The sequence below is a fragment of the Quercus robur genome, chromosome 2 (genome assembly GCF_932294415.1).
Source record: "Quercus robur chromosome 2, dhQueRobu3.1, whole genome shotgun sequence".
Classification (NCBI taxonomy): Eukaryota; Viridiplantae; Streptophyta; class Magnoliopsida; order Fagales; family Fagaceae; genus Quercus; species Quercus robur.
This window is the reverse complement of record NC_065535.1, coordinates 28,641,618-28,653,281: the sequence shown is the minus strand read 5'-3', so window position 1 is coordinate 28,653,281 and position 11,664 is coordinate 28,641,618. Positions and strand designations below refer to the sequence as shown.

General features: G+C 34.1%; 1 protein-coding gene across 1 annotated transcript; it reads left to right on the top strand.

Annotated features, from left to right (window-relative positions):
- Positions 1-1,417: 1,417 nt before the first annotated feature.
- LOC126697138 (uncharacterized) lies at positions 1,418-11,551 on the top strand. The gene is made up of 3 exons (XM_050394008.1): positions 1,418-1,501; positions 1,667-1,933; positions 10,077-11,551. Exons 1-3 carry the CDS (start codon positions 1,418-1,420, stop codon positions 11,292-11,294), a joined length of 1,569 nt encoding a protein of 522 aa, XP_050249965.1. The 3' UTR covers positions 11,295-11,551.
- Positions 11,552-11,664: the final 113 nt, after the last annotated feature.

Genomic DNA, 11,664 nt, shown 5'->3' with positions numbered 1-11,664 from the left:
ATATAACTAGGAAAGTGGTATTTTTCAGCTGGAATTTTCGTGCATCAGATCTGGAAGCTTCCAAAAATAAACCGCATCACATCTGCTTATTAGAATTGTAGGCAAAAGAACATTCCAGAATGTCAACAGTGCTGGTGCAGCAACTTCAAGCCCAATTTAGACCTTGATGCATCGCGTATCTCTCAAAACTCAAAACATGAAAGTTGTAGAGCTTTGTCTTGGCGTTCCATAGCATCTTGAATCATCTCAATCGGAGTTCGGATGAGAGAGTTATGCCCAGATTATGAAGAGGTGTCAAAGCTGTCCAGAATCACTCAATTAGCTACGTTTTGCACTTAATTCCTCCATTTGCATCCTAAATCAAAATATAAGAATAATGAGTACATTTAGGCACCAAATAAATATAAAAGACTAAATATTAAGGGAGAAAAATATGACATTTTGCATTCTCATCAGCATCATTTCCAAACTATTTAGGAAACTAATATCCCGAGTCTCTCAGATTCGGGTTCAATGTAGCAACTCAAGTCTCAAAGACTCGGGAGCCATTTGGTAATATTGTTCTAGTAAGGTTATTTGTATTTTTTAGAAATACGTGTGGGTGGAAAAGTGTGTGAAAATATGTGTAATATTGTTTAAACACTGAAAACTGTTGTTTAAACAATGGTAGCAAACGGACCCTCGATTTCCATGAGGTGGTGTGGAACTCGAGTATTAGAGAATCGAGTTCCTGCTCTGCAAAAAAAGAAAAAGAAACAAAGGAAAACAAAACCTTTGCCTGAGGAAGAAGAAAACCTCTACACAAATCTTTCGCCTGGAGCCTTTGCCACCTAGGTTCAGTCCGAGTTGAGGGGTTTGGATTAGGGAGATCTAGGTTTGTGGGTTTAGTCCGAGCTTGGGTTCGTGGGTTTGTTGCTTCGTGTTTCTGTTTTTGACCTCTCTAGGTGTTTGTGGTTTCTGTTTTGATCTCTTGTTTGTGTTTGTGTTTGTGTTTTTGTTGTTTCTTTGGTTGTTTGTAGAAACTTGTGGATTTTTTTTTTCTTCCAGAGGGAGAAGAGGAAGAGACCAAAAGAAACTCATGTTTTTTGATTTCTTAGTTTTCTTTTGTGGAACTCAAGTCTTAGAGTCTCTAAGACTTGAGTTCAACGGGGATTTTTCTAAAAATCGAGTTTTTGATACTCGAGTTGCTACAGTGAACTCAAGTTTAAAAGACTCAAGATGTTAGTTTTTAAATAGTTTGAAAATGATGCTAACTAACGAAATTTTTGAAAATAGATGTTATTTTGAAGAAAAAAAAAATCCGTGGTGGGATAGTACCCTGTCAGAGTGAGTCTGTTCACACCAACAGCATTGAGATGTTTATGTAGTATTCAGAGATGATACAATCACAAACCGATCAATGATTCTTCCTGTGACCATGGATTCCTGGATTTCAATTCCGGTTACATTCAATGATTCCAGTTCCACCCTGCAGCCCATTCAAATCACAAACGATGTCCATGTCCCCCAAATTAGTACTAATAAAAAATTCATTTTTCTTCTCTCTAAAATAAAATCTTATTTCACTGTCCAAACAATAACACATTGAACTAACATTCTGTTTTTTTTTTTTTTTTTTTCAATTGCAGTCATTAGGGATGTGCTTCGACCTCTGACACTTGGTTAGATATATCCGGATGTAGAACTTAGAGAGAATGAGAATGCACTTCTTTACAGCACTCACATTTCGGGCTCTTCGGCCGATTCTGTGCAGGTGTCATTCTGTCAAGCCCGTGGAGAGTTCAAGTTCGAAGGTGTCTTTGAGTTTGTGTATGATCTTGGTCTTGGTGAAGACCAGAAAAAGGTTTACAAGGGCACAGTGAAGCTCCCACCTGGCTCTTTTTCGGTTTCACAGATTGTGCCTACTTATAAGAATGGCAGGCTCTCGATTTTGGTCTCTAAAGTTCAACAGCAGTAGTTTGGGTTTGGGTTTGGTATTTAGTATTTAGTTTTAGTTTGTTGGAACTTAGTTTAGTATCATTAAAAATTACTGCAAATGGGATCTTTTCTTTTCTTAAATTTGGCTATCATCAGGGCCGGCCCTAGGCCTAGGCCATTTAGGCCATGGACTAAGGCCCCCTGACATAAGAAGGCCCCAAATATGGGGGGTAATTTTCTTTTTCCTTTAATAAAATAAAAAGTGTGAATTAAGTGTATATTTTATCCCAATATTAAGAAAGTCTAAAATATTATAGTTATATTAGTTATTACAAGTTTTATTATATAGGTCTTACAAATTGATATGTCACCAATGAAGTAATTCAATACTCATCTATTCTTTTGTTAAAATGCCACCTCATAGACATATCAATTTGTAAGCTTTTTGTAGTAAAATTTGTAATAAGTTTAGCATTTTCTCCATTAAAAAAAAAAGAATTAATAAAAATACAACACAGTCACCATTAAATGTATGAAAAATGTTAAAGTTAATACAAATTTTAGGAAAAAAAATTTTAAAAACTGATATGACAGGAATATGATCGGTGTTACTTAAATAATATAATAAAAAGAATGTTTGAATAACTTTTCTTTTATGGGTGATTTGCCAATTTGTAAAATCTAAATAGTAATTATCATTAGCTCACTTTGAGTGAATTAGTCATATTAATAAGTAAGAATTAATAATGGATTTGAAATTAAATAAAAATAAATAAATATTATTTAAGTGATATTTAGATGTAAAAAGGCTCCTATAAAATTCTCGCCTTAGGCCTCAAACAATCTTGGGCTGGCCCTGGCTATCATGTACAAGTGGTTTTAGCTATACTCTTGGTGTTTATTTTGCAGTGACTTGATTATAATCAACTTTACGTGCTGTTTGTTAATAAATCTTGAAATATAAGTCATGGTTAAGGTATATGGATTAATTGGTGGATTGTTGAAATATAAATCTTGATGCTGACACCCATGAATAATAAACGGTCTAAATGGTGGTGGTGGTTAAGGTATATGGATCAATTGGTGGATTGTTGAATAAGGAAGGTACGTACGAGCCGATAAAACTTTTGGTGTCATGAATGGTTAATCAAAAAGCAAGAATTCTAGCTAGCATGAATACTTGAATTGAAGACAAGCCACCAATCCTAAATTGGAGTATTGGGTTTCTAGTGTGGGTTTGGATTCACGGCCACGTTTTGCTTCTTTGCGCGTTTTCAGCTTTATTTATTTATTTATTTCCTGGATGTGCGTCTGGCACTATTCATTGTCTATGAACACTGATTTTAGACTTATGAACAGTAAAAAACAGAGTGAACAGTAATTTTTCACATATTTAAAAATTATTTTGCTATAGTATTTTCAGTTTTCAGCAAAATAAGTTATATTCAAACGAACCCCTAGTATAAACTTGTTTACTATTCTGCGTTTGTGAATGTGAAACCGTGTATCCTCAATGCATATGCTAGGTTGCATGGACACGCCATTTTTTGGCGTCGTGTCGGTGTCGAACACCGGAACGGGTACGACTCGCCGGATTCCGGTGTCCGACGAGTGTCCTCTTTTCTTTTCTTTTTCGTTTCTCCGACACGCGCTGACGCGGCTCCGACGCGTCTGACACGCCAGCAGTGAAGAAAAAAAAATCACAGGTTTTGAGTTCTGAGAAGTCATTTTGAGAAACCCACCTCTCAAGTTCTCAACCCACCCTCCCTCTGACCTCTGCTGCTGCCCTCTGTCCCTCGCCGGAGCTAGATCGGGCCGATCGGCGAGCTCCATAGACGTCGAGTGACGTCGTGCCCTGTCCCTTCCGACGATCTCTCTCTCTCGGTGTGGACAACAGGTCCGACCTCCTCTCTTTTTTTTTTTCTTTTTTTTTCTTTTTTTTCGGATATTAATTTTGGTGACGTCGATCTCTGCCAGCTTTGACCTTCCGGCGACACTTGATCTCCATCGGCCTTCTCCCTCTCTCTCTCTGTGCTGTGTTCTTTCTCCCTCTCTCTCTCTTCTATTTTCTCTGATGTGATAAATATGTAACTATGAAGTAAATGGAATAACGCGTCTCATATTTTTATTATTATTATTTTTTTAAAGAACGGTTGAAGTTGCGTAATCAATTGGGTGTGAATATATAATTTTTTATTTTAAAATTTATTTTATAAGTGGATAAAGTAATTTGAAAACTAATAGGAGAGTGACCCTATTTTTTAGGCAATGTTTTAGTAGGAGATAGAGTTATATTTTTACCGGATTGTCCTTTAGTTTTGTCTTTACTTAAACATAAGAGTATAGGGGCATTTTTGAACAGATAAATAAAGAATCTAAACAGGGAAAATCCCTTAAATAACAGTATAGATAATGTGCTTTTTTTTCTTTTTTTTTTAATCCCACTCTCACAGTTAATGTATTTCTTTACTCAGCCTTTTGTTTTGACTTATAAATTATAATATTTATTATGAATTTAGTGATTTTTGTTTTTGTGTGTCCTGCTATAGTTTTATTTATTTATTAAAGTTAAATATTGTGTATTATTGTACTACTTTAGGTGTTAGTTTACTTATTTGTAGTTCTTACATAATTTAAATTCTAGACATAAACGTATTTTATGTCTAAAAATGTTAAAAAATATGCCTAAATATAAAATATAATTAATTATTTAACCGCTGTGTCCCCACCGTGTCATGTCCTTATTTTTCAAAAATTGCCGTGTCTCCGTGTCCGTGTCCGTATCGTGTCCGTGTCCGTGCAACATAGTGCATATGGTGATATTGAGAGCAACTCATCAAGCTGAATAACCAAAACTTGGTTTGATACTTGATAGTTGAAGAGTAATTTTAGTGATAGCCAAGCCTTGGTTTGATAGTGAAGAGTAAACTGAGTGATGACCAAATGGTAATTCTTGTAACTAATGTCCAATTTGGTGTTTGCTTAACAATTTCATAAGAATGTCTTATAGAATGGTGATGCCTGTAGCTGTAAGGGCAATCATACGAGTGAGCAATGCACATAGCCAAGCTCTGTTATAGTTTCTACTAAAAATTTGGTTAGAGATTAGAGAGTAAAAGAGCCTCTCAAAGATAGAGCCTTAAAGAAAAGAGTAATGTTACAAATACAAATTATTTTATAACATTTTTACAAATGATTGATGTGACAAATTCTTACTGATTCTTATCTGGTCCACCACTAATATTATCATTTACTTACTAATAATCACTCACCGTTTTTTTTTTTTTTTAAATGTAAAATAATTGGTACCTTTAGCATTTTTACCCCAAAAAAATAGTGTTTGACCCGTGACTCCGTGAGTAGTGACTGCCTACTATAAAAGAGCTTGGATTCATAAAGATTAAAAAAAAAAAAAAAAAAAAAAAAAAAAAAAAAAAAAAAAATGCTTTAAGGTTAAAGCTCATGTTTGGAGTTTTTACCCAAAATTTAAAAAAAAAAAAAAAAAAATTTAAAAAGCGTCTACAATTCATTGCTCATATTCTAAAGTATGCGTTTGACATGAATTATTTTTGCCAACTTATTTTATTATTCAGTTTATTTTTACTATTATTAATTTATAGGTTTCATTGCACTTTTTGATACTATTTATAAGTCACACTGTAATATTTCAGTTAATTTTTACCTTTATCTACAGTATTTTCAATAAAAAATTTTCAGTTTCAACAAAATAAGCTAATTTCAAACGGACACTAAGTTAAAGCACTGTTTACTGTAACCTGTCAAATACTAAAAAAAATCGAAGAGCTTCTCAGTAAGAACTATAGATTGCAAAAGTTCTAAAAGCTAAAACAGAAGAAATACATGCAATCTACTACATTAATTGCTACTGTTTATGTAGCCTAATGAAACGTCAGCTGAGGTCCTTTTGTCTGTTCATCAAAATTTGTTATGGGGATTCCTTTCTTGCATTTTGCCCACCATTATTGCAAGAACTGACAGTCTGATAGTAGTCTTCACACAGTCCACATTTACTGTATTTTTCACAGGATACAGGAATATGGCTGTCCAATATTACCAAAAAAAAGAATATGGCTGTCCAATCCATCTCTAGCAAAGTTTTTTAGTCATATGTCATGTGCCATTGGCTTGTAGTCAACCATCAACCATAACCGTGTAGAGGCTTTAGCTATCGCAGTAAATGTTATGCATGGACCCATGTGGAGCCTGTTGAATGAGCAGATGATTGTTGGGACCTCATGTAGTTAGCCTATAACGTCCTTTTCATTATCATAAATTTTCAAGGCTTGGAACACTGGGTTGGATGCCAAATTTGATTAAGTTGAGAACCCATTTGATGTCTTTATCTGGTGGAATCTCGTTAAAAACCAGCACAACAATTTTATAAGATTTAAAATCCATTTTTAACAAAGGGAATTCTCATTAAGCTTTTGGAAATTGGAACTCCCAACTCCCAAGCCTTTTTATTCATAGAAAGACCATTTTGTAAATACTGGGAAGAAATACATTAATTTTTTGTATTGTATGTTCATAACGTGGTAAAATCCAATTCATTCATATAAAAATGGATGAATATGATTTCATGAATTTCATGGTAGAGTTATAAGAAGTCTAAAGGATGTTAATCCAAGAACATTAAGAAAGAAGCTCCCTTGTATCACTAGGTTATATATGTGTGTGTGAAAAACGTAATTTAATAAAAATGTAATTATAATATTGTTCATATAAATGGAGAAGGGAAAAATATGCACATCCCCATTTCATGGAACACATGTAATATGTTACATTAAATATAAATTATTATATAAGTTTAGAATTGTAGCTTTTTTTTTTCTTTTTTTTTTCCAAATATAAGTATAGTGTTTATATTATTAAAACTTGAATTATAAGGTAATCTTTTAAATATTTCTCATTTTATTACTTTTTTAAGACCTTTATCTTTAATTTGTAATACCTATTTATTTGTAATTTTTGGCCCAAAATTAAAGAGTTTGTTCCAAATAAAATAAAATTTCATATCTTTCAACCCAAAAATTAAGGAAAAAAAATTTTTGAGCCAAAAATTGAAAAGGCGGCCTACTGAAAGAATCAATTTGAGGCCCAATTAGTCCAAAAATGGACCAAAGAGAACCGAATGAACTGAAGTGGACTGAATGGACTAAACTGCACCTAGTGGACCAAAGTGGACCAAATGGACCTAAGTGGATTGAATTGGACTGAAGTGAATCGAAATAGACTGGATAGACCGAAGTTAACCAAAATGCTACTCAGATGTGGCTTAAAAAAAGTATAGCAACAATAAATACTACGCTTCAAATTTTATATATTATATAGATTTATAAAACTTATATGTGGTAAAATTTATACTAACCACAGTATCACTAAAAAATAATTAGGAATTTATTTATTATGTTGTTGATGTGAAACTAATCAGTTATGTCACTTAGTAAATTTTTTAGTTGGAAAATAATCTTGTTTTAAATGTTCTTTTTAATATTAAAAATTAAATTAAATGAAAACATTCATAAGATGCATTATTTAAAAGATCTTATTGTTTTATTAATATTAGTTTAAAAAATGCTTAAATGACTTCATGTACTAATAAATTTGGATAAAATAATTATATTAACTCAATTAGTTATTTACTAATAGATCTCTTACAATTGAAATGGACTGAAGTGGATCAAATAGAGTGAAATGCTACGTTGATATGACTCAACATAAGTATAGCAACAATAAATACTACATTTTAGCTTTTAGATATATATAGATTTGAGTGATAACCAAAGCCTGATTTAATAGTGAAGAACAAATTGAGTGATGACCGTATAGTAATTCTTGCAGAGCAATGGTTATTACACACAGTCACACGCTAATGTCCAGTTTGGTGTTTGCTTAACAAGTTTATAAGAATGTCTCATAGAATGGTGATATCATTTAGGGCAATCATACGAGTAAGTGATGCAGATAGTCAAGCTCTTTTATGGAATCTAATAGAATTTGGGCAGAGATCAAAGAGTAAGAGCCTCTCAGAAGCAGAGCCATAAAGAAAAAGAGTGCTTGACTACTTACTATGAAAGAGCTTTAACATTATAGTTAGGGTAAATTTCATTTACATATTATGAGATTTGGGTTAATGCCAACTAAGTCCAAAACTTTTCAAAATTGATAGTTGAGATAAATCATAAATGACTATATGGCCTAATAGTGTTTAAAGATTAAGTTTACTTTAGGAACCAAATTGGTCAATTTTAAAAAAATTTGGACCTAGTTGCCATTAGCCCAAACCTCAAATTATGTTAATGGAATTTACACAAAAAGGCTAATATCTAGAGCTTTTAGGATTAAAGTTGTTCATGTTTTGTAATCTAGAATATGGGACTATCCACTATAATTTGTCAAACACACAAAACATTAAAGAAATTTTCTGTTAAAACTCTAAAAGCTATAACCCAAGAAAGACCTGCAATTTACTACAATAATCGAGACTGTTTATGTAGCCTATTGAAGCATTAGCTTAGGTCATTCTGCTCATCAAAATTTGTTATGGAATTCTTTATTTACCCTCCATTATTGCAAGAAGTGATAGTAGTCTTTGCACAGTCCACATTTGCTATAATATTTCACTGTATTTTTCACACGATACAGGAATATGGTGTAGTTTTGTGGTCTGTCCAATCCATCTCTTATTAAGCAGTTACATCTAGCGAAGTTTCTTGTTCATGCACGTGCCACTGGCTTGTAGTCAACCATAACCATGTAGAGGCTTTATCTATCGCAGTAAATGTTATGTATGGACCATAAAAGAGGCAGAAAAATAGAATAGTGAGACACCCATGTGGAGCCTGTAGAATTAGCAGATGATTGTTGGGACCTCATGTCAGCCTATAGCGTCCTTTCCTTATTGTCTTTTCAAGACCCTTTTCATTATCATAAATTTTCTAGGCTTGGAACACTGGGTTGGATGCCAAATTTGATTGAAGTTGAGAACCCATTTGATGTCTTTGTCTGGTGGAATCCAGTAAAAAACAACCAGCACAACAATTTTATAAGTGATTTAAAATCCATTTTCAACAAAGGAATTTCTCACTAAGCTTTTGGAAATTGGAATTCTCAAGCCTTTTTATTCATAGAAGACCATTTTGGGAAGAAATGCTTTAATTTTTTTTGTATGTTGATGACGATGTAAAATCCAATTCAATCATATCAAAATGGATGAATATGATTTCATGAATTTCATGGTAAAGTTATAAGAACTCTAGAGGATGTTAATCCAAGAACATTGAAAAAGATGCTCACTTGCATCACTAGGTTACATGTGAGGCATGAATGATTGATCAGAGATACATAAACGGCCCTTTGGTAATAAATAGCCTCGGATGGATTGTTTATCTTACTATGATGAACGAGATAGACTAATTAAACATTAACTCAAGTTTAATTAAGCTTAAAAAGCTTAGCTCTTGATGCAAAGGTCAGGGCATGTTTAGTTGCTTCGTCAAATTCAAATCTCCTTATGTACAACACCCTGTTGATTGCAATGCAGTGAGTTCGAAATTTATATGATTATAGAATGCAAGTCTCCAACCACATCGGTTTACAATTTTTCTTTTTCATGTAGACTAAAACTTTTCTAAATTGTTGATATGATTTGACAGAGGAGTAGCTCATTTATATGTTCCTGTTGGATTTCCTCAAATTGTTTTGACCAAACAGTCGAGGTATTGGCTGGCATATTGGGGCCTCCCTTGCATTAATCAATCTAGGTGAATCACTGTGAAACTGTGAAAGTGGCCGGTGTGGAGGGGTAAATAAATACTAATGTTAGGAAAACATTTTTCATCATACATTTTTTTTCTTTTTTTTTTCTTGGTCTATCACTCACATTACTTTAATTATGCACCAATCACCATAAACCATATCAAACACTTACGAAAATGGCAGTCTCCCTGTATTTATTGTGTAAATAAAACAAGAGACATTCATTAAGAAATAAAGGCCACCCCCACCGCAGTTGGTATTAATAAGGATGAGTGCATGTGATGTAACTTTTTCCTTTTGCAATACACAACCTGAAAGCAAGTTCCAGGATCAAATGGGCCTACCCCAATTGCTTTCGTGAGAGGGAAAATCCCCATTAGAAAAAGGAAAAGAAAAAAAAGGAAGCAGCAAAGGAGAAAGCAAAAGGCTATAAAGAAAAGAACAACACATATAGAAAGAAGAAGGACATGGAGGAGATGATGGTGATGATGATGATCAGTAGCCCAGAAAATCCCAGAAATGAATCCATTTCTTCTGAACCCATCAACACCTCCACTTGCCCCAGCTGGAAACTTTATGAAAATCCTTTTTATTATTCTCAGCATCATCAACATAATCAACAACAACAATGTCGTAGTAACAAGCACCCTCATCACCTACACCTTCCTTGCTCTACACGTAAGATTGCTGCCTCATTCTGGGATTTAACCTTATTCAGGCCCATCATGGAGTCTGAGCTTGAATTTGCTCGAGCCCAGATCATGGAACTGAAGGCTGAGCTTGAATATGAACGTAAGGCACGAAAGAAGGCAGAGTCAATGAATAAGAGGCTGGCTAAAGAGCTTGCTGAGGAGAGAAGAGGAAGAGAAGCAATAGGGAGGGTGTGTGAAGAGCTTGCCAAAGAAATTTCATCAGATAAAGCTGAGATCAATAGGATGAAGAGAGACATGGAAGAAGAGAGAAAGATGCTAAGGATGGCTGAGGTGTTGAGGGAAGAGAGAGTTCAAATGAAACTTACTGAGGCAAAGATTCTCTTTGAAGAGAAGCTGTCAGAATTGGAAGATTCTACGAGGATGCAAATTGAGAGTTCACCTTCCAAGTTAAAGGAAAAGAATCAAGAAGCTGATAATCCACTAGGAACTACCACCACTGCTTCGAATGATGTTGCTTCTTTTTCAAGGAAATTTAAACACTTGGTCTTGAATGAGAAATCGGCTCGCAATGACTATAGTAGTGGTGTTGATTCAAGGGAGTCAGCAAGATTGGTTTTTGACGAGAAATCAACTTATTCTGACATCAATGGTGTTGATACAAGAGAATCTACAAGGCTGGTCTTGGGTGAGAAAGTTTGGAACAATAATGGTGGTGGTGTTTCATTCATGACAGTTCAGAGAAAAGCTTCTCCAGAACCTGAGAATCCTCATATAAAGAGAGGGATCAAAGGGTTTGTTGAATTTCCACGAGTTGTTAGAGCAATTGGATCCAAAAGTCGGCATTGGGGCACAAAGCTGGAGTGTCAAAAGGCTCAGCTAAGGATTTTACTCAAACAAAGGAATCCCAATCCAATCCAACAATCTTATTATGAGTTGAAGATATGAAGGTCTTTTGTTCCCACATCTCTGCATCTTGATTAATTTTGTTTGTTCTTCTTGTGTAATTCTTATTATTGTTAGTTTGATATGTTTTTGCAATAGGGCCACAACCCAGTCCCCCAAATTTATTGGTTTGAACAGTCATAAGAATGGGGTAAATATGTTTTGATTTTCTATCAGTTGAAAGTGTGGTTATGTAAGAATAGAAGTATTTTGTTCAAATGTTTGTGAATATTAAATACAGTAAAGTGTTGCTTCTGATCTGAGCAAGTCTTAGTGCAAGATCTGTTAAATAGGCTCATTTATTGAATTCTGACGACACCTGCACATGTACTGATGTGCATGCTTGACCTTTACCGCAAGGGGTGGTGGGATG